Raw genomic sequence first — 27,282 nt, 5'->3', positions numbered from 1 at the left:
ACAAGTCACTTGCTGGTACTCCGTATAGTCGGCGGCACAGGGGTAAGGAGCACTGCAAAGCGGCTGGGTTGGGTCGGATGGCGGGCTAGCAGTCTGGGTCTGCTGGACTCGTTTTCTCGTCTGGTTCGCCAGGCGCTTGTTGGACAAAAAGCAAGAAAGCGTGTTTATTTCCCAAACAGGGCGGTTATGCATCTGAGGTGATGGTACCAAACTGAGGTAAGCAGCGATGTGGGCGGATGGGGGAACAACGAGGCGACGATCAGTGATGACGATGTGCATTCGTCCAATCCGTGTGATCCCCAGGACAGCCGTGACTTTCTCACGATGCGATGCGTATGGTCAGAAAGAAGCCGACAACCTCGACCTATGCAGCAGACAGCCGAACAGTATGCAAGTGCTCTGCTCTGCCTTGTTGGTGGTATTGGTCGAGTTTGCTCATCAGCAGAGCTCTAAGCAGGCCCATGACTAGCTTCAGCGAACCGAGACAAGTGACGAATGGCGGAAACCTCAAGCGCCAGCTAGCGAGTAGTTTTTGGTTTAACGAGAGTTTCGTTTGCGAAATCGGGCCTGGATGCGGTGAGGCAAGAGGGACAAGAAACCCGGCCAACCAATGCCGTTGTAGCTTGTAGGTATTTTGGCGGAAATCTCGCCCGTCAGCCGCCGTCGGCTAAAGTCACGTCGAGTTGGAAACATTCCAAAACATGAATGTCACTGAGTGGTTGATGGGACAGTGACGCGATGGCCATAACCAGATCTAAGTTAATCCACGGATGCGGAATGGCCGTCGCTGAGCGACTTTGACCTTCGCTGCCCTGTGCCTGGGAACGGCACTGAACGCCTGGTAATCCGTGGGTAGAGGTAGAAGTGCCGGCATGATGGTGGGGGATGGGGACCGTCCACTCCTTGGCTTCGCTATGAAGGGAACAGCTCAGCTGGTGGTCGAGGCAATATTGCTGTGTATGTGGTGGTCCGCAAAGACAGAGTCTGTACGCGCGTTGCATAATAAAGCAACTTGTGCAGAACCAAGCCCGTTCGAACGTAGTGATGATCGAGCTCAGTAGAGATGTAGATGTAGAGGAACGCAGGAATGGTCAAGACAGGAGGTGTGGCTTTGACGGGTGCGCAGGGACTCTCTAGCGGTGCGTTTCCCGAACTTGCGGTTTGCCAGGTGACGTGGACGGGACGTTGTATTTTCGACCATCCCTTCAGGTTGAAGCCGAAAACGGGCAACGGATGCGCCGATTCGCGTTGTATGGAGGGAATTGTATAGAGGAGCTTCAGGTTGAGACGGAGGAGCCATGATCGCTTGGCTCGGTAAAGGCCCGGCATTGGTGCTGACGTGTGCAAAGCATGTATCGAAAAGCCCCGAGGGCCGCGGCAACATTACGGCAACAAATGAGTGCTCATGACGGATCGTGAAGATGCGCAGTTGCATTGTAATGGGAAAATAAGATCCCGTCTCGACGCAACGTGAGTTGGTGAGATGGATTGGAGGGTGCGATGCGGTGTCACAGATGAAGAGAATGCGCAAGTGGCACGGGATAATAAAGTGGGATAATTGGAAGGCACGACGGGCACATGGCCGAGGCAAGGAGCACGGTCGGGAACAGCTCATGATCGGCAAGAACCAAGCAACCCCAGAAATGAGGCAGGAGCTGGCGCAGCCAATGTACCTTTTTGTACGGATAGAGCTGAGCTGACTACCTACCTAGGTAGGGACGACGGGCAGGAGCTGAGGTTGGAGCAACGTGAGCAGGAAGGAGAGACATGAGGTAAGGTAGCCTAAGGTAGGTTCTTGCCTTCCATGGTGGTTGTTCGTAGAGCTGCAGGTGCAGGTCACGGTGCACAGGGCACGAGATGCGCTTCCCTTTCCTTTTTCCATCTGTCCAAGAGGCACCACTAAACAACCAGTACGTACTTCGTACAGCGCACCTATACCTTACAGAAGGAACGAATAGATATGAGGCAGGTACGAATGGGCACAATTAGGTTAGAAGAGAATGGGCAATATCTCTTGAGGTAAGGTACCTAACTTCAGGTACACCAGAGCCGGCCCTCAACGCTTTGAACACCAACCAGACTTCCTCATACACCTGGTAGGCTGGTTCGCATAGCGCTCAGTCTTCCGCCCATCAGTAGCATCTCGGGATCGTATTGATGATCGGCTTGTCAGACTTCCATCCTGGGCGCTGAAGTGCTTCACCTGAAGATGATGAAGAAAGACCCAGCTCCGAGGAGACGAGATGTGCCTGCAGTTGCTCCTTGCTTGTTGCACGGGGCAGCCGCTTGCATTGGACGCACTTGCCTACCGTTCTTGGGGTTCTCATGCCCTCCTTCCCTGCCATGATCTGCCGCCATCACCCGGCATTTTAAACTTGAGCGAGCGTCTTAACCACCATTACTACCGCTATTACTGCTCTCTTCGCTGCATTCATTGTTACATCATATCATGTACTGAGCGTACCTTTCAAGGCCCAGGGACACAGTAATATGGTGAACAAGAATAAGAAGCAGAGCCTTATTTCATCTTCCTGTCCGGCTCATGCTCTTGCCCTGTCCTTGTCATGTTAGGTACTTGCCTTGCAGTGGCTGGCCCGAGCGTCGCATCCGATGCCCCATGTGGAGCACGAGCCACGGGAAGAGATCGACCCCCTGTCTGGTCTGTCCAACGAGGTGAGGAACAATGACGGATGCTGTTCGCTTGCTGGAATGACGGGGGTACCTTGGCTACGTACCTCGAGACACCCCATGAGTAAGCCAAGGTACTTCGTACGCTCCTCAGCTCCTACTCACCGACTCCGAACTTCATCCAAGGGACTGTTGTCTCCCTCTTCCTTACCACCTTGCAGACAACTAATCGGCCCCGATTTTTTTGGACTATCGGCGGCCTATCCATGATTCCTTCGAGGCATCTGATCTCGCTGACCCGAGTCATCTTGAAGCACTTCACGATCTCCAAGAGCGGTGAAACACCGCCGTTTCCGCGCCTCGCTGGCAGCAGCAACAACTGACCAAGGACGGCGCCGACGGCCATCTTCATCTCTGACGGCAACTTGGCCGGCGTACCTAGCTCAAGCGAAACGTATCTACTGTACGTTATCCGAAGCGTCAATCCAAAGTGCACATATCCATACATGACATCCTGGCAAGCTGGGTAGGGTATCAACTACCCGTCCACCCCATCCTCGTCGTTGGTATGGCTACCGATCCGAGACGCTAGGCACCATGCCCTGTGTTCCCCCTTCTGGGTTCTTGTGTTTTGGGAACAGGTCTACGTCCGTATTTTTCTTTTTCGATGGGACAACCTGCACCACATTCCTCCCTCTCCAAACTTTGTAGCCGACAGCGACAGAGACATGGCCCCCATTTCCGTCGCCCATTGGATCAAATGTGGGCTGGTTAGTCCTTCCAGCCCAGTTCGCAATCTCTTGTGAGTTGCAGATGCAGACAGTCTGTTGAGCCGAGAACACAAGCGCGAGACAGGTCTCGGCGCCCTTGGGGTTATCTTGGTTCTCTTCACGCCGACACAATCTCCCTACCTCGCTAGGTACCTACTTTCTCGCATTTTGCAGTGTGCGTCCTGACACAATAGGAACAGGCTCTACAGTCCCATGATGGCTTGCTGCTATCGAGATTGAATCTACGGAAACCGCACCATGAGACGGGTATGTTCAGCGCCATTTGGATATCGTGCCTCAGTAGGGTCATTACATGCAACGCTACTCAGTATGCTTTCGTCACCCGCACACCATCACCGAAGAAATGCAGACCACTCTCGCTCGCGTCGGTCATCCTGTGGACCAACAATCCAAAAAAGCTCTGACCCCGTCTGTTAGCCTTTGCCCTTTCAAACCGCCTGCGGTCGCCTGCGGTAGCCTGCAGTATGTGCCTGGAATACGAAGACAAATTTACCCTCTTTTGGCTCCAGGTCCGACTTTTGAAATCCTTTGGACGAAAAGCAAAGCCTTTGATGTCTGTCCTTCAGGTGTCAATTGTCAATTGCGCAATACGTGTCGGAAAAGGAACAGACACCTCTTATGTGCCGCTCTCCGCCTCCACGCAGCGTCGTGGCAGACCGTCGCCCTGACCCTGAGCCTAGGTATTCCCAATCCCGATTCAGCTGGTGCCACATTCAGGCGTTTACCACCACGCAAGCACCTGAACCGGGCTCATTCTTCCCGCAGTCCTTGCTCAAACGGGGTAATTTGGTTGCCCGCCGACCCTTGTCTAACGCTGAAATCGCCATCTGCCGAGCATCGTCCAGATCTTGCTTGCGCAACATTCCCATGATTGGCTGATTGCATCGATTATTCCCACTCGAGCCGTGCCATCCTGGTCGGCGATGGAAAGCTTAACCTTCATTCCGGGACTTGGACCATTGTTGTCGGTGAGCCAGGTTGGGCTGTCCCTGCCAGTCAACCAACACACAACCCGCTCCAAGCAGTCAGGCGCACATATTTGGGCTCTCCTCAACCAACTTACTACCCAGCAGGACACTATTCGTCATTCATGCGCTTCCTAAGTATCCATCTCGGCTACCTTTCGACCCCGAGGTCTTGTAATCCTGCGGAGGTTGGGGAAACTGTAAATATCCTACAACTATCCCAGTCCTGACCCAGAGCATCTTAGTTGACGTGGCGCCTGACTACTTTGTCCTGGCGCTCCTATCGGTTCTGTGGGGGACCATTCGTCCGAATTCAATGTTGTCATCACGTCCTTCACATACGCGGATAATTACTCTTCCTCTATTTCCGTCTTCCTTGGCTGTGCTCGACGCCCCTCCAAGGCTAGCGTTACGAAAGACCGAAACCGATATTCTGCACGGCGAATACGTTTGCGAACGGACATTATGGGCAGCTCCATTTCGGGGTAGCTTGGAAGGTCTAGTCCGCGTTCGCCGTTCAGCCACTTAGAGGGCAAAGCCGGTAAGCATGTCGGGTCTTTGACCTGTTGCAACCTGCAAGCCCTCTGAGTTCGTTTGAGAAAACCGTTACCCTCTCGCAACCATCTAAACTTTCAGATGACGGCCCTATTCATACCTCGGAGGGTTCTGGCAGGACCTCCTACAACACCTGAGCACACTTGAGTTGAGCAACCTAGGTTATCCCGTAGTCCCGAGGCGATTCAACTTTCCGAGTTCAAAATCGAGGCTCGGATACGTGCGACCAAACTTGAAGATCAATGAATACAGTCTGGCTAATGCCCAAGATCATGCGCCACCTCTGCTCAAACAGCACGCATCCTGGTCTTGGCATTTTAATGCTTTACTTGCCAACCTCACCAAATACCTTCCACGCAGCCTATAGAAGCTATGTAGGCAGACTCAACTAGCACAAACTCTTGCCAGCAAGAAACATCTTCACACGGGTGTTTCAATCAACCTCTACGGTCTTGCAGACTCGGGTATTGCTTACTTCGTATGTAGGCGATCGCCGATGCTCTCCTTGCCGCAACTTGACCTCGTACCGTGCCGTCATCTACGAGCAGAAAGAAGTTTTGCGTTCTCGCTGCTTTGAAGGAGGCAGAAATCTGATCTTGGAAGCTTCGTTAGACATTCCTCAAAGGGCAATGTTGATACAACACTCGTAGGACGAGATGTCTCTCTGCCGTCAAAGAGTATTTGGCGCGAACGTTGTTTGTTCTTGGCATGGGTCCAGTTACGTACAATGACCAGTCGCGCGCCTATCGTTACCCGCGTTTTTTCAGACGAACTTCAACTCGCCGCCCCGATTTGCCGAGTCGAAACTATGCATCCAATACTACCCGGGACATCTACCGTTTCACAAAGAACCCAGCACTCAAATCATCTTATAACTGGGCTCATTGTGGGGGAGCTATGGCAACGCCATGGCCACACTCATGACCATGGAGATCATCAGATGACCGGTCACTGCCTCGTTTACCTTTTTTTTTTTTGTCGTTTTTAATGCCCCCCACGGAGAAATCTAATGAGTTCAGGATGGTCCTCTGAGGACAACGCCTTTTGCGAACGGCTTCCGTAGACCGGGCTTGGGCCAACCCAGCCCTATGAATGGAGACATCGACAGAACAGGGAAACCCCTGTGTCCAAGACTACCTTCGAGGACGGAATGAGTCACAGACCTGTCGTTCGTGATGTCACCCCTTTTCACAGCTTCTTCCGTTACCCGAATTAACCGAGGCCGGAGGGCACGTCCGACTGAGTCGAGTCCGAACAGGGAAACTATCTTTGTAAGTGTTGCACGATAGCTACCAAGATGCCGAGCCTTGATTTTCTTTTTCCCGCGGAACAGATTGGGCCCGGCATAGTTGTGTAAGTAATCAGCCTTATTTGCGAACTTGGATCTCAATATTCACATGACTCTCTCCAAGTATGAAGAGGTTTTTTGTACAAAGAGACCAATGTATGTGATGCTGTGTCTATGGGAATGGCTCCGTGAAGTGTGTAAAGATATTGGGAATTAGTGTCATGAAAGGCAGAAAGTCAAACCGCAGAATGCAAATGAAATATGAGCTCACCTGCTCATAGCGAAGCATGAAAGCACCAGCTGCCTTCAGCCGCACATGCCGGCCAACCAAAAATGTAACCTGCCCTTGTAGTGACCCCCTTCATTGCGAGTGTCCGAGACGCAATCTCGGATCAGAGCATCTCTGCTTCGTTATCTTCCCGCCTGATGTCCGCAAGCACCATCTGGACGAGTTCTTTGTATCTCACCGGTGCCGTCGACTTCATCAGCTCCCAATCGCTACAGAGTTCGGTGGTGTGGGCGTCATCCTGAAGGATGCGAGCGATTTCCTCCGACTTCTCTTCCTGCATATCAACAATGCGGTTATCAATGGTGTTCTCGGCTTTGATGACGATCGACGAGGCGACTTGCGTTTGGCCGATGCGGTGGACCCGGCCGTCGGCTTGCTGTTCGACTGACGCATTCCACCAGGCGTCTACGCGGATGATTTTGCTCGCACAAGTAAGGTTGAGTCCTTGACCGCCGGTCTTGACGGATGAAATCTGAAAACAGTAATCATGTTAGTATCACTTTTGATTTTGAGAGCTCTAGATGCCTTACCAAGACTTTGATGTCTTTGTTGTCACGAAAGGTATCAATGGCTTTGTTCTTCTGCGTCGGAGTCACCTTTCCGTTGAGATATAGGAACGGGATACCGAGAGCGTTCAGTGTAATACCCAAAATCACGGCCGTCTTGGTAAACTCGTGGAAGACTGCCAATATGTTAGCTTGCAGAAACTTGTAATTGGAGAGGGTTTACTTGGGGGTAGCTTACCTATAGTCTTTGGGCTTCGACTATCGTATCTCTTCCGCGTCTTGTCAGTCTCATCCCAGACCCGGATTCGCTCGTCCTGGTACTGCATGATCAGCTCCTTGGCCGCCTCGAGCTTCGCGCCCAGGGGCACAATGCCGCCGTTCTCTCGCATGCCTTGTTTGATGAAGGCATAGTCGTCAACATCAAGTGCCGGGAGCACGCCGTGGTAATCAGCCCCGTACTTCTTGTTGCTGAATGCCTTTGCTTGCTTGTCCTTCGAGGCCCGTGAAGACTTGGCTCCCCTCTTCTTCTTCGATCCTCTTCCAGAACACGGAGTCTGACTTGGCACTGAAGCATGAGTCGCGGCCTCGGTCTCGTCCCGTCTGTCACATTCTGCTTCCATGCTCTTGAGCGTCAAGAATCTCGTGACATCGGTCTCCTTCTCGTATGCGACTTGGCAATCCTTCTCTTGACAAGTGCCCTCTTGCGATTTGAATTGCCAAGTGCTCAGAAGGCAATTACGGCAGAATACGTGACTGCACTGGAAAGAAAATTTGTCAGTGAATCCGATTTGGCATGTCGGGAGCCAACAGTAATGCTAGCACTCACTGTGTTGATGATTTGTGGCTCTTCAATGCTGTCTGTCCCACAGATGCCGCATTTCCAGGAGCTCATTGAGGCCTCATTGTGTGCATAGCGCAGAAGCTTTGGCAAGGAGAGATGTTCTCCAGTTGTAAAGCCACCTTTTGTCGGGCCGTCATTGATGGGTTGTGCACTGAAACCATCAAAGATGGATTTCAATAGGTCAGGCTCTAGGTCATTTCTGAAGGCCTTTTCGATGCCATAGGGGTGGGAAATAATCTGCATCTGACGAGTGTTCAGTGCGTTGATGGTCTCGGTCTCGGCCTCAGCCTTGGCCTTGTCGTACGCCTGCGTCATAAGGCTGCTTAATGTATTAGATGTGATAAACTGAGACTTATGATCACAACTCACTCGTAGGCCAGCCTCTCTTGATCAGACAACTTTACCCATCTAACTTCAGATGTGAAGGGCATCAAGTTCTTGAGAATCTTTTCGCCAAGAAATTCGTCTTGTTTGGTACTATAAATATGTCAACCTGGCATTCATGTCGCATGAGATGTATCGCATTACTCACCGTCTGTACGTGCAAATATTGATCAGGGCGTCAAGTGCAGTCGAGTTATCCTATGAGATAGCACCAAGCATTAGTAGTTGAGGATTGCGCGATTGGTCATTACAGACGTTGCGATTACTCACCTCTCCCAGATATTTCTCTCGAAAATCTTCACGTGTGTCCATACCCTCAACTCGGAGTGTCTTGACATAGGCAAACATCTCTGCACCAATTGTCAGCCGGATCATCTATGGCTATTTCAGAGCATGTCTGGAACTGCTATGAAGTCATACCGTCTCCTCCTTTGTTGATCAAAGGCGTAGCGCTGAGAAGCCATATGTACTTCCTCGTTAGATGGTTGCAAGCTTGAAAGGCTATGTGTTACATCATAAATATGAATATCGGATATCTGTAATTCGTAGGAGGTGAGACTTACTTTTCGTGTCTATGTTTTTGATTTGATGGGCTTCGTCAAGCACGACTCTGTACCACATTACTGAGAAAATTTCGCCAGCTACAGCTCTGAAAGCCGTGTCATAATCGAAATCTTCACCAGCTCCGCGGTCTTCCTCAAGCTTTGTCATGGTCGCAGCAGCAGGAAGGCTTTGCAACACCTCCATGTAAGTTGTGAAACTAGTAGTGAAGAAGCTTTAGCAGGACGTTAATAGCGTAGGGAAATAGCGACTTACACGATCTTGTAACGCGAAATATCGCCACCAGAGGTTGCGTGATTGCGACGTTTGTAATAGTAAGCCTCTTTGGGACTAATGCATTCCACATGTTTGGATAGTTCTTGCTGCCATTGTCTGACAGTGGTTTCTCCAGGCAGAATGACTAGCGTCGCTCCAGAGAAGCCGTCCGAGGGGATTTCAGGGGGAGGATTTCCCACGATTCCGGCCAGGCACACCACGGTCTTCCCCATTCCCATGTCGTCGGCCAGGACACCGCCATAAGGTGGCGCGAGACCGTTTTCGCGTTTGACCATCCACGCGATAGGGCCGATTTGGGGCTCAAGAAGCTTTGTGGTCTCCGCCATGCCTTTAAGGCCATATTTCCTTTCTTCGCCAACTAGGAGGCTCTCGACCTTGCCATGTCCGAATATCTTGATGCCCTCATAGAGGTCTGACGCCTGAGTCCCGCTTCGTCTATTGTTGCTGCCGGTAGACTTCTTCTGGATGATCTCCTTCTGTCTCTGTGCGTTTGTGACTTTCTTCATTTCACTGAGAGGGATCTGAATGAAAGCGCCCTCGGCATTATCTGGCGATGCTTGAGGGGCGGATTTGTTGTCAGTTGACTGATCTGTGTTTGCGCTGATCTTTCGTGTCCGTCTTTGCCTCTTGGCCTTGGGAGGCACGATGTCTAAAGCTTCATGACTGATCGGCCTCTTCTTGGCGAGTTCCTTTCGTATCTCTTTTTTCAGGCTTCTCAGCATATTCTCGTTCATCACCCCATTGACGTAATCCCTGGCATTCTTTCGTCTTGGGGCCCTCTTCCTCGGCTGGGATTTGGAGTTCGCAGTCGGCTCCAGCGTGACCTGATGATCCGGTTCTCTTATCTCCGACTCAGAGCCATCATCGGAGTACTCGCCATAACTAAGCGACTGACAGTCTGATTCGCTATCTGAATCTGGTGCATCGAGGACGAATCTGTCCGCATATCCCTCTTGTTTCACGAATAGATCCCCGTTGTGCTGACCAGAGGCTGTGAAATCGACATCACGGCCCAGTGTAGTGTGCGATGACTGCGATGCTTCTCTGTCTGATTCTGCAATGTCCCAGTAATTCTCTTCCGAAGGATCCATGATGGCTTATGCAGTATGTTATGAGACCCCCGAATGAAGAGTCTCGTTCAACCGTGTGGCCAGACTAGGTCATTGACCAATGAATGCGAGAGTGTCGCTGAAGTGAAAAAGAAGAAAAGACCAAGTAATCAAATTTCTTTCGTTGAGCTCAAGGAAAGAGAGATTGGATATGAAGCTTCGTGACGCGTGGTTGCAGTTGGGTCGAGTAAGAGTTGTTCGAACTCAAAAACTTGGAAGCCTCAAGCAAAGTGAGTGTAGTTAGAATTATAGATGAGGGCAAGTAAGGCAAGCCATGAAATAATTTTATTGACCTCTGAATCGCGCGGGATGTGAGACCGGTGAGCTGGTGTGAAGCAGGGAAGTGAGAGGCAAAGTTGGGTGGGTGAAGAGGAGTAATTACATTATATAGACTTGGGAGGATTGGGAGGGCGGCAACAGATCAGCCTGGCATTAGGAAAGAGCTCAGAACTGATTGATGGAAGGAGGTCGCTCATTTGAAGTGATTCTCTTTCCTGGGGAAAGAACCAATACCATGGAAAGCCAAACCCCACTATTTCCAAATTTGGGAATAACCTCAAGATGGTGAGCGGCTTACCTCGGTGTCCCGGTGAGAAAGAACGGCTGGGTGAGTCTCACCGAGGGAGTCTCACCGCCCTAGTGGCAGAATATAAGCCCCACTAAATTTTCATCGACCCCACGCCCGGATGGCATTTCTCCAAGCACTTGCGACAGCAAATTTAGGCCTTTTTCACCACTGCCAATTCAACACCGCCGCCATGTCTTCAAAATCTGGCAAAAATGGCAAGGTTGCCGACTCTCGTTTCTCAAATTTCGAGACCGATCCTCGGTTCCGAATGCCCTCGAAGAAGCACACCAAGACCAAGATCGACAAGCGTTTCGCGCATGCACTAAAGGACGAATCCTTCACATCCGGCCCAAAAGTTGACCGATACGGCCGCAAAGTCAAGTCCGACAACAAGAAGAAGGCGCTGAAGAACCTATACGAGGCAGAGGACGACGAAGAAGACTCAGACGAGGCCGAGGACATCGAGGTCGAAGCCGACGATGTTGTCCAGCGCGAGCTGGCAAAGGCGGATGCCAAGTACGACCCTGCTCGCGGTGGCGGCTTCTCCGAGTCCGAGTCAGAGTCGGAATCTGAAGATGACGAGTCTGACGAGGAAGAAACGGCTGTCGCTGACCCCAAGGCTTCCGTGTCGCGCCTGCGCGACGAAGAGGCTCAGGTCGAGGAGGGCGAAGTCACGAACCGGATAGCGATCGTCAACCTGGACTGGGACAACATCAAGTCGGCCGATCTGTTTGCTCTTTTCCACAGCTTCCTACCTTCAACTGGCGGGCGCATTGAAAAGGTTGCGGTCTATCCTAGCGAATTCGGCAAGGAGCGCATGCAGCGCGAGGAGCTGGAAGGACCCCCTAAGGACATTTTCAAGAAGGATGACTCTGAAGAGGAGAGCGAGGACAGCGAGGAAGAAGACGAGGCAATCAAGAAGGAGCTGTTGGAGGAGGGTGACGCCGACGATTTCGACCACGACGCGCTGCGCAAGTACCAGCTGGATCGGCTGCGGTACTTCTACGCTGTCATGACCGTCTCTGACAAGGCGACAGCGCAGAAGCTCTACGAGGCGACCGACGGCACAGAATACGCGTCTTCATCAAACTTCCTCGACCTGCGATTCGTACCGGACGATACTACATTCGACGACGAGCCTAGAGACGAGTGCGACAAGTTGCCGGAAGGATACAAGCCTGTCGAATTCACTACGGACGCTTTGCAGCACTCCAAGGTCAAGCTCACCTGGGACGTCAACCCCGACGACGCCGCCCGCAAGGCTTCCATCAACCGCGCCTTCACCGGAAGTCGTTCGCAGATTGAGGAGAACGACCTGAAGGCCTACCTGGCCAGCGACAGCGAAGACTCCGGCGAGGAGTTTGCGGGATTCGACGATGAGGAAGAGGCCGAGGATGAGGAGGAAGCGGCCGAGAAGCCCAAGCTTTCCAAGAAGGAGCTCGCCCGTCAGAAGATGCGAGAGGCTCTTGGCCTCGGCGCCGAGGAGGAGAAGAAGTCATCCAAGAACGCCCCCGTCGGTGAGATGGAGATTACATTCACGCCCGCTCTGACGGAGAGCAAGAAGAACAAGAAGCCCGAGGAGGAGGAGACGACGATCGAGAAGTACCAGCGTAAGGAACGCGAGCGCAAGGAGGCCAAGCGTATTGCCGCCCGCGCCAGACGCGAGGGCAAGACCGGCGCCCCCGTCGCCGAGGAGGCCGAGGAGGTCGAGGTCGCGGACGACAGCGCGGAGGACCTCGGCTTCGACGACCCCTTCTTCACGACCGACGAGCCGGTCAAGACCAAGACTTCCGTCCGCAAGGAGGAGCGTCTCGCGAAGCGCGCGGCGCGCGAGGCCGAGGAGAAGGAGAAGGCGGAGCACAAGAAGCAGCTGGAGCTCCTGATGGCGGACGACAACGTGGATGGGGCGGAGCACCTGGATCACTTTGACATGAATGAGATTATGAAGGCGGAGAAGGCCAAGAAGAAGAAGGGCAAGGCCGCGAAGCGGTTGGCCAAGAAGGCGGCTGCCGACGGCGAGAAGCTCGGTCTGCAGGAGGACTTCAAGATGGATGTCGGCGACGATCGTTTCAAGGCCGTCTTTGATAGCCACGAGTTCGCTATTGATCCCAGCAACCCCAAGTTCAAGGGCACGGAGGCGATGCAGAAGTTGTTGGAGGAGGGTCGCAAGAAGAGAAAGGCTGGCGGGGACGTGGAGGATGTGCCTGTGGAGAGGGAGGGCAAGAAGGCGAAGAAGGCCAAGAAGGTTGGCGGCGGTGACGATGAGGAGGAGTTGAGCCGGCTTGTTGCGTCGGTGAAGAAGAAGGCGGCGAGCAAGGCTGGCAAGAGATGATTGCGGGTCATTTCTTTGTTCTCGCGCATTGGTGTTTGATTCCAGGCGTGTTTGTGGTCATACCCTAAAATAGAGGTCATACAAAAGTTATTGCAATGTACAAAGCACATGTTCATGATAATGGGTATTAAGGATTATGCGACAAGGCAGTTGAGTTCTTGATTTTGTGACGCTGATTTATGAGTTGCTTCCTTGGGTATCTCATGCTCGTGGAAAGAACCACCCAATGCCCCCTGGAGCCGCACTTTCCATTCTTCGAAAATGTTCGGCCTGGGATTGTCTCGCTGATGACTCTGCCCTTATCCTCGTTGGGCACCATGCTTCTGAGTTCGCTGTCCCATTCCGCCGGTCTCTTAATGATATCCCCGTACACTCGTAGCTCAAGAGCCAAAGAAGGCGCGGACGGCAAATTTGATAAGGCGAGGCGTGCCGATCCTTGCAGAGACGAGGAAATTATCAAGTGTAGGTTTCGGGCGAGCTCGTGTGGCAACAGATGTCCCCGTCCGACCTTGGGCATCGCCGTTGTCGTTGGACATGGGAAGGCCGGTGTAGGGATCCCACTCCATGTCTTCCTCGTAGATGGAGCCGAGCATGCTTGCGATCCAGACGAGGTTGGCGAGTATGAGGGTGAGGAGGACGCCTCTCAGGGTAGCTTCATTGTGTGAATAAGTGGGAGGCATAGTCTATTCTGGGTGTGGTTATGGAGGCTGAATTATATCCCGGTGAAAGTCGAATGTTGAGTGCGAAGAGGGGAAGAGTTGAGATGCGACCAAGAACGTCAAGGCAGGAGCGGGAAGGAGCCAGAAAAAAGAGAGGTCTCATGATGTAGCCTGTGACGAACACCTCAGTTCTTTATGTAGTCAGCCGGCACATTCTACTGGAAGGGAAGGGCCGGGATCATAGTATTTAGGCAGCGTCACATGGCAAAAGGCGTGGGCAGGCAGGCTGCATAGATGCTGGGAGAACAACATAGGTGCATCATGGAATCTTGTTCTATTTTAGATGATTCAGCAGAACATGGCTGCGAAGACTTTTGTTTATCATGACTTGAACAACAATGAAAGAATTTTTACCGCACAACGGCATCCTTCAAGCTGGGAACAGTGCAAAGACCGCCAGACTTGGTCTTGAGCTTGCCAAGACCCTGCTTTCCAAGCGCTTCAACAACACCAGCATCAAAGGCAACGGCCAAGTCGTCGGTGGTGGTGAAGCCGGGCTGGAAGGTCTCCCAGATCTTCTTCTTGGGGTTCAGGACACCCTCGGGTTCACCTTCCCAGCCCTCAAAGTTGATACGCTCACCTGCCTTGGCATCAGCGGGGGGAGTGACGAGCTCGACAGGTCCCTTGTGATCGTCGACCTCGCCTTCCTTAAGCTTGGGAGAAGCGGCCAGAACCATAGCGCACGACTTGATGCCGCGCATCTTGACGGGCTTCAGGTTGCAGACGACGACGACCTTGCGGCCTTGCATAGACTCGAGGGGCACGAGGCCGTTGAGGCCAGAGCAGACGGTGCGGCAAACCTGGCCCTCGTACTCGGTGGTGTCATCGTTGGGCTCGTCGCCGACGGCAATGGTGGAGACGTAGAGGGAGTCGGCCTCGGGGTGCTTGATGGCCTTGAGGATGTGGCCGACACGGAGGTCGATGAGGGCAGGGGAGAGAGGGGCGGCAGCAGGAGCAGCCTTCTGGGGCTTGGGAGCCTTGGCCTTCTTCTCCTTCTTGGGCTGGCCCTCACCGGCACCGACAGCGGCCTTGACCTTGTCCTTGGCCTCGGCGACAACCTCCTTGACCTTCTCGCCAGCGCTCTTATCCTTCTTGGGCTCCTTGGTGCGGTCGGGCAGGGCCTTGTCACCAGCAGCAGCACCACCGGCGGCGGCGGCAGCGGCCTTCTCCTTCTTGAGACGCTCCTTCTCGGCCTTGGCGTCGACGGGGGGCTTCACATAAAGGACCTCGTCGAGGTCAACCTTGACCTTGTCGTCGGCCTTGACATCGGCGGCGAAGGCGGGAAAGTTCTGGACGAAGTCAAGGTGGCGGACGATATTGGGGTAGCCCTTCTCGCCGGTGCGCTGCTCGGGAGACCAGGAGGCGACGAGGGGACGGACGGCGGAGTAGAGAGCGGTGTCGGCCTTGCTGGGCTTGGTGCCGAGAAGGGTGGTGCGAGTGCTCAGGTGGGAGTTGAGGGTATCGAGGATAGGGGAGGCCTCGTCGGGCTTAGATTGTTGGAGACGAGTGGCAGTGGTGAGCCATTGCTGGATCTCGGTCTCCTCGTTAGGAGTATAGGTGGTGTTGGAGGCCATTCTTGCGAATCGGAACGGGGAGATGCTGCGTGAGCTGGGTCGGATAGCGCGTAGTGAAGAAAGCATCAGGTGTGAGTCTGAGGTGGAATTTTTACCTGTGTGGCTCTGCGGGGTAGGTGGCAGCAACGGTGTGGTGGGAGGATTGCCCCTCCACGCCGTTCACCTCGATTGAATGCCTCAGGCTGAAGCTCTCGGTGGCCGGTGAGAGCTGACCGAGACGATTGTTCGGTGTGCGAAGGTGAGCGTTCGCTGGAGACTGTTTGATCACCTGCATACAAGGTATTTCAAATGATGCAGATAACTGCCCGTCAAGAGATTACTGCTCATCTCATTCCGTCATTACACTCTTGGCCTTGGCCTGTTTCTATTTCACTCCCCTGGCTGCAATATATAATTGTTCGTTGAGATCTGGGCCTAGTCGAACTCACCGCAACTCATCACACAGCCTTCATTTCCTTCGAGTGGCATTATTTTATGCAAAAAGAGAAATATGCAAGACAAGGGTCTAAATTGCATCGCTGGGACCCCGATCTCCTTCCGATCCCCGACTGATTTCATGACGACGGCTGCCTGAAAGAAAAAGAGAGAAAAAGGAAAGAAGAACCGGGGCTTTAATTGAAAGCGACACGACATCACGTGCTAGCGCCTTCTCTTCGCGTCGCGCCCCTGCCATTTCCCCTGTCGCCCCGCGATCGCGCGCCCTTTGGCAGCTGAAGCCCGCTCGTTCCTGCTTCCTATTTTCCCCTTGCCACCACACCCTCACGCAATTATCTCAGGAACCTTACTATTTTTACACTGGAAGGAAACCTCACCTCAACTTACATAGCATTACATCGCCACCTTCCTTTTCTAGCATCTTTTTCTGCCTCAATCTCAATATTTCAATATTTTTGAGCCTTGGAGGCACAGACCTTCACTGCCAAATTTAGCGTCTCCCCTTGCATCATCGATTTGGATCGCTTTTTTCTCTCCCGAATTCCATCACCACTGACGGAGTATTCCCACTCACTCACAAAGTCGAGGACGAAATTGAGGCCCCTGAGGAGTTATCAACTTCTAGAAAAATCACGACCTCATAATTTTGCTACTATTTCCCGGATCTGGTCTGAGCTGCGATCGATATGAGCTCATCAACGTCGGACGTGGAGTCCGTCATGTCCGCTAACCAGCGGTTTGACACCAGTGCACCTTCCTCACCACCTCGGGATGAGAGTGTTGAGCCCATGGATTCTGAGTTCGCTCTAATCATGAAGGAAGAGGCAAGGGCCAAAGCAGACAACAACAAGAAAGACAAAGCAGCACAAAAGTCCCAGAATCTCAAGAACCGCAGGAAGCGCAAGAATGAGCTCTCTAAAGAGGAGAAGCTCAAGTTGGCCAAGGAGCTGGATGAGCTTCTCAAGAAGTCTCAGGCGTTCAGCAAGATGCTCATGGAAAAGACTCAAGCAATGGGTCGGGTTGGCACAAGCTTGGAGGGCGAAGCCTTGGGTGACCACAGCCTGTCCCTCACTGCTCAACCCAAAATCATGAAGGGTGGCACCATGAGAGATTACCAGTTGGAAGGACTTACTTGGATGCGGGAAGTGTGCCTTCAGGGCTTATCTGGTATTCTCGCTGATGAGATGGGTCTTGGTAAGTCTTTCTGCCTCATCATTTGCACAACTTACACTCTTCTTCCTTTCATGTACGAGAATACTTCAGAGAGTCGAATACTAACCATGTTCAGGCAAGACGGTTCAGACCATCTCGTTGATTGCCAATTTGAGAGAGGAAAACTACCTTGGCCCTCATCTCATCGTTGCACCTTTGAGTACCCTTTCGAACTGGATGGACGAGTTTGAGAAGTGGTGTCCTTCCCTTCCTGTCGTTCTCTTTCATGGAGACGCTCAGAAGCGCGCGGAAATCAAGAGGAAACACTTGACGCCAAATATGAAGAACGGCAACCCCACCAAGAAGTTCCCTGTGGTGTGCACATCTTACGAGATGGTCCTAAGAGAAAGGGCTACTTTGAGCAAGTTCAATTGGGCTTTCATCATCATTGTAAGTATTATTGCCTGACACCCTGGTCATCAAACCCGCTTTCTCACATTCCTTAGGACGAAGGCCACCGCATGAAGAATTTCGAGTCCAAGCTGTTCCAAGAGCTGGAGACTTTTGCATCAGCTACTCGTATGCTCATCACAGGAACACCCCTGCAGAATAACCTGAAAGAGCTTTGGGCTCTTCTTCATTTCCTACTGCCTATGATCTTCAAGAGTTACGAGGCTTTTGAGGCATGGTTTGACTTTGACGACCTCCAGGACGAAGAGGGCGCGCAGGAGTTCATTGCCGATCGCGAGAACCAGGAGCTCATCAAGAAGATTCACGTCATCCTCCAGCCGCTCCTTCTTCGTCGCGTCAAGGCCGACGTCGCCGCGCATCTTCCCAAGAAGCGAGAATACGTCCTCTTTGCGCCAATGACAAAAGAGCAAACCGATATGTACAATGCCATCAACGACAAGGATGTCGATACTCGCGCCTTCTTGGAGAAGATGGTCATCGACCGTCTCAGTGCCATCGCTCCTCCTGTCAAGAAGGAGAAAATCTCTGCCAAGAAGCTCGAGATTCCGATCCGAAGCAGTCCTCGAAAGACTAAGGGTGAGGCAGCTCCGGAGACTAAGAAACCCAATGCGTTCTCGGCAATGATGAACCGGGCTAGAAGCTCATCTTCCAAGCCCCAAGAAGCCACCAAAGCAACATCAAAAGCCTCATCGAAGGCATCCTCCCGGGCTGGCACTAAGCGCAAGGAAGCACCCACTCTCGAAACACCACAGTCCAAGAGTGCCAAGTCATCGAGACAGTCGACACCTTCGACCACTACACGAGGCCGGGTTACCCGTGGCCGTCGACGCTATGTTGATTCCGATCCTGACGACGAGGATAAGCTCTCCGATGATGAGTTCGAGGCCAAGCTTGCTCGAGAGGCAGAGGAGGCCGACCAGAATGACGATGATTCTGCCCCCGCTCTTTCCCCTGAGGAACAACACCAGGTCAACATTCTCGAGCAGGCGAAGAAGGAGATGTCAACCAAGAAGCTTGGAAACCCCATCATGCAGCTTCGCCTTGTGTGCAACTCTCCGCACAACTTCTTCGATCCTTGGGGATACGAGGGTAGTCCTCCCGTTGGCGAGAGCATTGTCACATCATCCGGCAAGATGTTGATGCTTGATCGTCTGCTTCCTGCCTTGTTCAGCAAGGGTCACAAGGTCTTGATCTTCTCCCAGTTCAAGACTCAACTTGATATCCTTCAAGACTACTGCGAGCTTCGGAAGTGGAAGGCCTGCCGATTGGACGGATCTGTCTCTCAGGAAAGTCGCCGCGACCAGATCAAGGAGTTCAACGAGAACCCCGAGTTCAAGATCTTCCTGCTCTCCACGCGCGCCGGTGGCCAGGGCATCAACCTAGCGAGTGCCGATACTGTGATTCTCTTCGATAGTGACTGGAACCCGCAGCAGGATCTCCAGGCGCAGGACCGCTGCCACCGAATCGGCCAGACTCGCCCCGTCATTGTCTACCGTCTCGCCACCAAGGGCACCGTTGAGGAGGAGCTTCTTATGAGCGCTGACGCTAAGCGTCGTCTCGAGAAGTTGATCATCAAGAAGGGATCCTTCAAGACGATGGGCCAGAAGATTGACCTGAAGGAAGACCTTGACGGCGAGACGCTCAAGTCTCTGCTGCTGAAGGATGGTCAGATTTTCAAGTACTCCGGTGACCACGAGGTCCTCAGTGACAAGGACCTTGATGTTCTATGCAACAGGTAAGTTTATCAGCGGCCTTTATCGAGATTCGAATATTCCTAACATGTTCTGTAGAAGCGACGAGGCGTACTCCAAGGCGGCCGAGGGCACCGCGAACGCTGACGGCTACAAGGTCATCGAGACTAGCTCCGACGGCATCACCATTGCCGGACAGTCGGCCGCTTAATGTTGTGCAGGCTACCATATCCCCTCTTTCGAACTTATACCGGCAAGATGGAGAGTCAAGACGGAGACTCACCTGGCATGGCGTGTCCATTGCTGCCATACGCTTATGTCGATTGAACCCAACGCCGCGGAATAGCATGATCCTGTGAAGGATTATTCAAAGAAGCTTCAGCAGATGATGCTGGATGATGACAGCGAGAGGCGAGGATGTTATTTACCAAGGCCAAAAGTAGGCCGCGGATCAATTACTTTGCTAGAATAGACGGCCATCCTTACATATCATGTATTCTGGACCGGATTTGCCTATTCTCTTGGTGGCCACCGGTTCCCCCATTCTTGTCCTTTTAGCGTTTGATACCCCAGGATAGGTCAGACGATTTGCTTAAGATAGCTTGAAATAACACTAGTATTTTGTTCATTCTTCTGGGATCTCTGGCCTCGCGAAATGTGTGCACACCAGAAGCTACGAATGAAACGAGAAGCGCGAAAGAAGACAACGTTGCATGGTGTGAACAACGCTGCGGGCATACTCAGACTCTCACAAGTTCATATCCTCCCAAATAGTATGCCTCACCACGAGGCCCTCAATCCAACGACCCACTTCGAAAATGAAGTCTCCGATATGCAACAGCACCTCCGCAGTGATATGGACGACAAGGCGCTGCAAGCACGAACGGAACGTGTCAACGATCATGGTGTAGAGCATACAGACCAAACTAGTACAAGCGAAGCCGGCGACCAGCTGAAGGAAGAACCACTCAGTGCGGAACAATTTGCGGTCGATCGCAGCCGCAGTCTCATCGGGGAGCTCTTCGAGCCAAACGTGTAGAGCAAGGAGGAATTTCTGGGTTGATTCACAGGGGTGTTGGGGCATGTAATCCGAGACCGTCCATACGAGCCACGACGTCTTTGCGACAACCCACCGAAGGATGAGGAAGACAAAGTGGACGACGAGATGAACAGCCAGGCTCAGCAGCAGCGGCGCATGCAGCATGCCCACCACGAAGCCGTAGAGATGGGCGAGGTTGTCAAGGTATCTATTGTCAGCGAAAAGTACCCAGCATACGATGATAGGGCCGAAGAGATTGGGGAGGAAGAAGAGGCTGTGGAGGTAGCCCTCGACGAGCCAGCGGTTAAAGATACCTATCTGCGAGAAGACCTGTTCGTTCTTCTTGATGTTTTAGAAATTGGTCTTGAGGGGCGTCATTACGATGACGGCGTTGAGAATGAGGGTGAGGTAGATTGAGGCTGCGGCGAAGATGTGGTATGCGATGGAGAGGTCTGCACGGTAGAAGACCTTTTCGAGGGGGGTGATGAAGAGGGTGAAGATTGCGGCGAGGAGGGTCGGGGGCCACATTGTGCGGATGGCTAGATAGAAGGGGCTTGTTGAGGCTGTCATGGTTATCTTACCTGACGTCTCGCTGAGAGATTATGGGTTGCTTGGATGTGCCAGATGGTTTTGGATCTGGTACAGAGCCTGGTATTTGCGTACAGATGTGACGAGGTCGTTGGAGAGAGCAAGCTGCAGGGATGTGTGCCGTTCGAATTGCAGATCGACCCGTGTTTATGAAGCGTCACTCGACAAAGCATCTAGCTAATAGAGTTATTCTTGAATCTCTTTGGTGTTCGACCATGGTGTCAGCGCCAGCTGAACAAAGCATCACGATCCAGGTTTTCTGGGGTGGCCGCTTTTCTGCCCTCCATCAAAGGATGATTGTGTGCCTTACAATAGTCTGAAGGGCAACCCAGACTTCGGCAGCGCGTGAACAACGCCTCATTCGGAGAATCTCTGTCGGAAGATACCCACCAACGGCAACCTACAGAACCAATTGACGAGAAAGTTGGTCGAGGGAGATGTCACCGGAGTTATGAGAACGGAGCGGCCGAAGCGGCCGCATCACCAAACTTGCTACTTCAAGGTCTACTTGAGCCGCTGATTCGTTGACTAGTCTCAGTACGTTCAAATCTAATTTGATGCCGAGGCAGTTGAAGGTTGCGCTTGACTAAGGACGAGTCGCCGCCTTTGACGCGGAGTCCTGGACGGAGTCCTTGTACATGCGGTTGTGCGATCGAGTTCTGTGCATGATGCCAGCAACCAGATCATGTCTACGGAATTTAGCTCACGATCTCAGGGATCGTGCAGCTACGGATCTGGGGGTTATTCCCTCGACGCCAAGGACGAGTACTCAAGCGAGCAATTTGTCGCGAGAGAGCCATGGACTATATAGACGACCTTCACTCTCGACGGTGAAGAGGTCTTGTTCTGAAGTAATCTCAACCCTCTCGTCAGATCAAGTACTATGCAAACTCGACAATCCTACCATCAAAATAGCTTCGCCGAGGATCTCAAAATGGCACCTCCAGCAATCCTCTCCACTCGCCGCCTTGGCAAGACCGGCCCTGAGATCACCGCCCTCGGCGTAGGACTAATGGGCCTCAGCGTGGCCTACGGCAAGCCTGGGTTCGTGACCTTTGATCAGCCAGCTGTTAAAGAGAGGCATCTCGGACTAACTCCAATACTTCCACAGATCCGACGAAGAGCGTCTCGCATTCCTCGATCGCGTCTGGGAGCTCGGCGCCACGAACTGGGACACGGCCGACGCCCACGGCGACAACGAGGACCTCATTGGCAAGTGGTTCGCGCTGCACGCCGAGCGCCGCGCCTACATCTCCTGGCGACCAAATTTGGCTTGCGCGGGGAGATCAGGAACGACGGGACCTTTAGCATCAGGATTGATAGCTCGCCTGAGTACTGCCGCGAGGCGTGCGTGCGCAGCTTGAAGAGATTAGGCATCGAGAGGATTGATTTGTATTACATCCACCGCCTGGATGGGGCCACGCCCATCGAGAAGACGATTGAGGAGATGGTTGAGCTGAAGAAGTGAGTGTGAGATTGGACAGTAACTAAACGTCATGTCCCAGCAGCTCCAGATTGCTGACAACTTACGCGAAGCGAGGGCAAGGTGAAGGCCTTTGGCATCTCTGAGTGCTCTTCAACCACCCTCCGCCGCGCCTACGCCATCCACCCCATCTCAGCCGTGCAGGTAGAATACAACCCCTGGTCCCTCGAGATCGAAGGTCCCGCCGGCACAGACCTGCTCAAGACATGCCGCGAACTCGGCGTCACGACCTTTGCCTACTCGCCGCTCGGCCGTGGCATCATGACAGGCCGCTACAAGTCGGTGGACGACTTTGAGGAGGGCGACTTCCGCTGCCAGCTGCCGCGGTACACGGGCGACAATTTCAAAAAGAACACGCAGCTCGTGGAGGAGTTTGCCGCCGTCGGGCGCGAGAAGCACGGCTGCTCTGCAGGGCAGCTTACGCTTGCTTGGCTGCTTGCGCAGGGCGAGGATGTGGTGCCGATCCCGGGGACGAAGAAGATTCAGTACTTGGAGGAGAATATGGAGGCTTTGAAGGTTGTGTTGGGCAAGGAGGAGGAGAGGGAGCTGAGGGCTTTGGTTGATGCTAAGGATGTGCAGGGTGATCGAGGTGCGGCGTTTGGCAACTATTCTGATTCGCCTGCTCTCTGAGGAATGAGGATGCCCCGGTGCCTTCGATGGAGGTGATGACGGAAGCGAAAGGTGATGATGGGGGCGGGGATGTCTCGGGAGTCGGCGTGGGTCCCCGGCCCCAGCGTCCGAGGCCCCGAAATCTGGGGAAGAGGGTTAAGGTCAGTGATCAAAAGTGAGATAAAGCAACCTTTCTCGCAGCCTCGTATATCTAGATTGTAACATATAGCATATGACCGAATGGTTATGTTGAAACTCTCTCATATCATGAATGCTGCTAATATGCGAATGCAGATTCTGTGAGTTCCCTTCGGAGAAGAAGGCCGATGCCGGCTTGCGTTCGGAGATCGGAGTGGGTCACCGACACGCCGGTTGATAAGTAAAATGGTCGGCGTATGCGCGCTTGGGCCCGTCAATCAGTTGGTGTAGATGTTCGTCTTATCAGTTTGGTGATACAACTTAAGCCGATTGTTGCTCCATGAGATTGCTACTAAACCTCACCATAGGTCCTCTTGATATCGCACTTGAAGGAAGATCCAACTCTTCCGCAATCCCCTCATAACATCAGCCATGGCTACTATCTACAAGACGGGCGAGGATGCTCGACTAGCGTGCCGCTCCGGTACCTTCACCTCAACCACAGCCGGTCAAGCCCCGACGTATCTCCAAGCGAACCTCATCGTTCTTCCACGACGCTACGCCGATGACTTCCGTCTTCTCTGCCACCGCAACCCAGTACCTTGCCCCCTCTTAGCAGAGTCATCAAGTCCAGGAGACTTCGATAAGCTCAAGTCCTATGTCAGATCACCAGACGGCGAGAAGATCCTACCCGTGGCCACAAACATTGACCTACGCCACGACTCGCCACGATACCGTGTCTATGTGGATAGCAAGCACGTCCCAGTCAACGGCGTTTGGGAACCAGTAAACGTGGAAGACAAGTGGCTTGATGGTGACCACGTAGGCTTCTTGATCGGATGCTCTTTCAGCTTCGAGAGGGCTCTCAACGAGTCTGGACTCACGCCGCGACACATGACGCATGACCGCAACGTGCCCATGTATCGCACCAACATCCCACTCTGCGCAGCCGGTGTCTTCAAGGGGGCAACATATGTAGTTTCCATGAGGCCGTACAAGGTGTCGGAGATTGAGAAAGTGAGAGATATCACCAGGCCTTTTGTGGCGACACATGGGGAGCCGATCGCGTGGGGATGGGATGGGGCGGAGAGGATCGGGGTAACGGATATCACGAAGCCTCACTGGGGCGATCCAGCGCTGCAGATGGACGGAAAAACTGTGTTCGGGCATGACGATGAGGAGTATGTGCCCGTCTTCTGGGGGTGCGGGGTCACGCCACAAGAGGCTGTGATGAGAGCCGATATCAAGGGTACGGTAATGGGGCATGCGCCTGGGCATATGGTCATCATGGATGTAAGAGAAGATGAAATCTTTCCCGTCTCATAGGTATGAGGTTGTATTAGCATAGGATCATGAGCCTTCTAGAAAACCCTTCATATTGATTCTCAAATGACATTTTTACCTGAATGGATTGGTGTCGAAGACCTGCTCGAAGACCTACAACATCTATTCTAAGTCGTGAGGCCGGGCTGTGTTGTCAACTTGGACGAATTGACTCAGCCGAGAACCGTCAATCACATCTCATGACGCGCCAGGGAATCATAAGCAATCAAGTCAATTGAAGTAGACTTACTGAAGGCACCCAGACAGCCACTACGTCTGAGCGAACATCTGTTGTTTTCATTGTCATATGATGAAAGACCATTGATCTCGCCTGACTTTTGCTTAGCAACAATGCTGCCCAAGTCCAGACAAACGCATGAAAGACACAAGACTCAAAGAACCTTGTGAGCAAGACAAGACAGGTCACCTGTCAAAGACTCAGAAAACATGAAAGCCGAAAGAATTGAAGTAATAGCACAATGGCCGACAAGACTGACCGAGAGCCTTGACTTTGGTATATGTATGACTTCGGTATTCTGGAGAAGATGCCGTATATTCGACTCACAAGAACCCATCACCAGCACATTCCATCCACCTAAATCAAACAACTCACCCAGGCCTCGTTGCATCTTCAACCAAGTTTCCAATCAAATTTCCAACACCAGTTTCAACCTCCAATTGAATTCAATAGAATCTTCCTCCCCTTTCGCGTACAATCTCCATCCATTACTTACGCTTCGGCGCTGACGTACATTAGCACCCAACAAGATGCCCCCCAGGAAAGGCAAAGGCACCGCCCCTCCGAAGTCCTGGGTTCCCCCTGCAGGATATACTCCTCGACAGACTCGTGGACAGACTCGGAATCAACAACAGCAGCCCAACCTCTGGCAAGGACTCACCAATAGAGGAGAGGCGTACGATGCTCAAGGCAACCATGTTTTAGTGCGCCCGGTGCGCCAGCGTCGAGGGGGACAGCAGACGGCGGCGCCTCCTGCTGCACCAACTGGTCCGCCGCCTCCCCCGCCGCCTCCTGGACCACCTGCTCCGCCGCCGCCGCCGCCGCCGCCGCCGCCCACTGCTCCTGTCCTGCCACCAATGCCTTCTCCCCATGATGCTGACTCTGGAGATGAATCTGATGACGGGGCCGGTGGTGAGCCTGGGACCAAACCTGATGATGGATCTGGCGGTGAATCTGGCGATGAACCTAACAACGAATCTGGTGAAGAACCTGAGGTTGAGTCAGGTGATGAATCTGAAGAAGAATCTCAGGCTGGGTCAGGCGATGAATCTGGCGATGAACCTGAGGCTGGGTCAGGCGACGAATCTGTCGAGGAACCTGAGACGGAATCAGATAATGAATCTGGTGATGATACTGCAGGTCCGTCATCGGATCCCACGCCGCCAAAACGTCCTACGAGAACGCCCCTTCCGAATGGAAGACCAACAAAAATCAAGATCAATATAAAAGCAACAAAACCACAAACGTCACCAGTTGCAGAGAGCCAAGACAGCAATGGTTCGGACTCTCCCGTTGGTCCATCTGCAGACGAATCCGACAGCGATCCCGAAGCGCCTGAAGAGAGCTCCGAGCCCGAAGAGCCCGAAGATGACGCCAGCCGTGACGACAATGACGAGCAGACCGACAACTCTCAAAGAAGTGAAGGCAGTGACCCAGAGGATCCACAGGATAGCGACCAAGGCACACCAGACGAAGCCACGCCGTCGAGAAGATCAACTCCCGGGTCGGTCGGAGGAGACTCTGAGCAAATGTCCACCCCCTCAAAGACACCTCAAGAGAGAAAGGGGTCGAAGAACGAGGACCCGATTCAAGTAGGCAGCGAAGAATCGGAGAGTAGCGAGGTTCCCCGTGAGCCACGGAGCGAAGACTCTCAACAAGACGATGAACCGCATCAACCCACTATCGTCCACTATGGCAGCGATGATGAAACAGAAATGTTAGTTGATGAGAGGCCTGACCCAGACCAGACCTTCAACAATGGAGATGATACTCTCAACTTGGAGGACTATCCAAGCTCGGTTGGCGGAGATCCCGACTGGAGGGGAGAGTATGATGGAAGCGAGGATGACGGCGACGACCGTTATGATACCCAAAGTGGCAGCGTCGGAGGTGACTATGAGAACAATGAGGATGACGACGATGATTCTGAGGACCACCTCCCCGACTACACGATGTTCGACCCCGACGAAACCGAGGGTCAGCCTGAAATGGGCCGCGGACAAGGCAGCGAGTCAGATCTTTCGAGGCAGTCCTCGCCGGGCGGTGTCTCACCGGTCTTCCCTCTGAACGATCGTTCGCCCAGTCACTCTCCGGGCCCATCTGCCGGGGGGCAGCAGCAGCCATCAGGCTCCAGTGGCGGGCAAGGCTCTACAGCTCAGGGAAGAAAGAACGGACAGTCCAGTGGCAACAACAAGGGCTCAGCAACGGGAGGCGGACATGGCTCTGCGGCAACGAAGACGAAGAATGCCACTGGGAAGAGAGGAAGACCTGAAGATCACACCGCAGACGATGAAGCCAGGCCAAAGAAGCGACAAAGGGAGGACATGGGCAAGGCTGCGGTGCCGACAGTGAGAAAAAAGTTCCCTCGGGCCCAATATCGCCAGATATGCCCTTACCCAAGCCCCCGGGGGTCACAACCTAAGACTTCAGATAAGCGGGCAACAGCCAAGAGGCCAAGCAGCTTGCTTGACAACATAGTAGAGAAGCCTGCGAAGAAGACGAGACTGTTATAAGGGGAACGTGAAGGAGATTTAGACATGCAATAAGATGTTTGATTGGTATGATCTTTAGAGCCGTAGATTTTGTTCGAATTGACATTGCCCTACTGAAGCATTACTGAGCTAGCAAGAATTTGGATCATGCACGCGTACCTTACCACCTGGTGATTCCTCCTCTATCAAGAGTGCTTGCCGGGCTCGTGGACGGGTGTCCTTTGAGGGGCTGATGAC

The 27,282-nt window shown here is 53.0% G+C and overlaps 11 protein-coding genes across 11 annotated transcripts; 6 read left to right on the top strand and 5 right to left on the bottom strand.

Annotated features, from left to right (window-relative positions):
- Window positions 1–912: 912 nt before the first annotated feature.
- On the bottom strand, window positions 913–1,329 carry CLUP02_17973 (uncharacterized protein; the record flags this gene model as incomplete). Its single annotated transcript, XM_049296877.1, has 1 exon — window positions 913–1,329. The coding sequence occupies one exon, from the start codon at window positions 1,327–1,329 to the stop codon at window positions 913–915; it is 417 nt and encodes a 138-aa protein (XP_049138101.1).
- Window positions 1,330–1,483: 154 nt separating this feature from the next.
- Window positions 1,484–6,155, top strand: CLUP02_17972 (uncharacterized protein; the record flags this gene model as incomplete). The annotated part of the gene is made up of 25 exons (XM_049296876.1): window positions 1,484–1,531; window positions 1,593–1,669; window positions 1,717–1,748; window positions 1,850–1,910; window positions 2,080–2,104; window positions 2,174–2,319; window positions 2,385–2,493; window positions 2,572–2,752; window positions 2,815–2,977; window positions 3,017–3,154; window positions 3,221–3,430; window positions 3,461–3,509; window positions 3,593–3,665; window positions 3,728–3,881; window positions 3,986–4,258; window positions 4,323–4,558; window positions 4,630–4,675; window positions 4,787–4,892; window positions 4,965–4,972; window positions 5,093–5,245; window positions 5,348–5,467; window positions 5,590–5,825; window positions 5,872–5,886; window positions 5,959–5,998; window positions 6,053–6,155. 25 exons carry the CDS (start codon window positions 1,484–1,486, stop codon window positions 6,153–6,155), a joined length of 2,802 nt encoding a protein of 933 aa, XP_049138100.1.
- A 464-nt stretch (window positions 6,156–6,619) lies between these two features.
- CLUP02_17971 (uncharacterized protein) lies at window positions 6,620–10,175 on the bottom strand (the record flags this gene model as incomplete). Its single annotated transcript, XM_049296875.1, has 10 exons — window positions 6,620–6,988; window positions 7,047–7,198; window positions 7,261–7,780; window positions 7,849–8,182; window positions 8,233–8,340; window positions 8,396–8,445; window positions 8,518–8,597; window positions 8,668–8,748; window positions 8,811–9,007; window positions 9,064–10,175. 10 exons carry the CDS (start codon window positions 10,173–10,175, stop codon window positions 6,620–6,622), a joined length of 3,003 nt encoding a protein of 1,000 aa, XP_049138099.1.
- A 704-nt stretch (window positions 10,176–10,879) lies between these two features.
- CLUP02_17970 (uncharacterized protein) lies at window positions 10,880–13,093 on the top strand (the record flags this gene model as incomplete). Its single annotated transcript, XM_049296874.1, has 1 exon — window positions 10,880–13,093. One exon carries the CDS (start codon window positions 10,880–10,882, stop codon window positions 13,091–13,093), a length of 2,214 nt encoding a protein of 737 aa, XP_049138098.1.
- A 380-nt stretch (window positions 13,094–13,473) lies between these two features.
- CLUP02_17969 (uncharacterized protein) lies at window positions 13,474–13,773 on the bottom strand (the record flags this gene model as incomplete). Its single annotated transcript, XM_049296873.1, has 1 exon — window positions 13,474–13,773. The coding sequence occupies one exon, from the start codon at window positions 13,771–13,773 to the stop codon at window positions 13,474–13,476; it is 300 nt and encodes a 99-aa protein (XP_049138097.1).
- A 389-nt stretch (window positions 13,774–14,162) lies between these two features.
- CLUP02_17968 (methionyl-tRNA synthetase) lies at window positions 14,163–15,386 on the bottom strand (the record flags this gene model as incomplete). Its single annotated transcript, XM_049296872.1, has 1 exon — window positions 14,163–15,386. One exon carries the CDS (start codon window positions 15,384–15,386, stop codon window positions 14,163–14,165), a length of 1,224 nt encoding a protein of 407 aa, XP_049138096.1.
- Window positions 15,387–16,507: 1,121 nt separating this feature from the next.
- On the top strand, window positions 16,508–19,346 carry CLUP02_17967 (SNF2 family domain-containing protein; the record flags this gene model as incomplete). Its single annotated transcript, XM_049296871.1, has 4 exons — window positions 16,508–17,015; window positions 17,110–17,423; window positions 17,480–19,179; window positions 19,235–19,346. 4 exons carry the CDS (start codon window positions 16,508–16,510, stop codon window positions 19,344–19,346), a joined length of 2,634 nt encoding a protein of 877 aa, XP_049138095.1.
- A 537-nt stretch (window positions 19,347–19,883) lies between these two features.
- On the bottom strand, window positions 19,884–20,744 carry CLUP02_17966 (uncharacterized protein; the record flags this gene model as incomplete). Its single annotated transcript, XM_049296870.1, has 2 exons — window positions 19,884–20,492; window positions 20,556–20,744. 2 exons carry the CDS (start codon window positions 20,742–20,744, stop codon window positions 19,884–19,886), a joined length of 798 nt encoding a protein of 265 aa, XP_049138094.1.
- A 952-nt stretch (window positions 20,745–21,696) lies between these two features.
- On the top strand, window positions 21,697–22,875 carry CLUP02_17965 (aldo/keto reductase; the record flags this gene model as incomplete). Its single annotated transcript, XM_049296869.1, has 4 exons — window positions 21,697–21,806; window positions 21,874–21,981; window positions 22,053–22,226; window positions 22,299–22,875. The coding sequence occupies 4 exons, from the start codon at window positions 21,697–21,699 to the stop codon at window positions 22,873–22,875; spliced, it is 969 nt and encodes a 322-aa protein (XP_049138093.1).
- Window positions 22,876–23,424: 549 nt separating this feature from the next.
- Window positions 23,425–24,318, top strand: CLUP02_17964 (uncharacterized protein; the record flags this gene model as incomplete). Its single annotated transcript, XM_049296868.1, has 1 exon — window positions 23,425–24,318. The coding sequence occupies one exon, from the start codon at window positions 23,425–23,427 to the stop codon at window positions 24,316–24,318; it is 894 nt and encodes a 297-aa protein (XP_049138092.1).
- Window positions 24,319–25,083: 765 nt separating this feature from the next.
- Window positions 25,084–27,066, top strand: CLUP02_17963 (uncharacterized protein; the record flags this gene model as incomplete). The annotated part of the gene is made up of 1 exon (XM_049296867.1): window positions 25,084–27,066. The coding sequence occupies one exon, from the start codon at window positions 25,084–25,086 to the stop codon at window positions 27,064–27,066; it is 1,983 nt and encodes a 660-aa protein (XP_049138091.1).
- Between the last annotated feature and the right edge of the window lie 216 nt (window positions 27,067–27,282).

This window comes from Colletotrichum lupini, chromosome 10, assembly GCF_023278565.1.
Source record: "Colletotrichum lupini chromosome 10, complete sequence".
Classification (NCBI taxonomy): domain Eukaryota; kingdom Fungi; phylum Ascomycota; class Sordariomycetes; order Glomerellales; family Glomerellaceae; genus Colletotrichum; species Colletotrichum lupini.
Note: the sequence above shows the minus strand (reverse complement) of the source record. Positions and strands in the feature narration are given on the sequence as shown.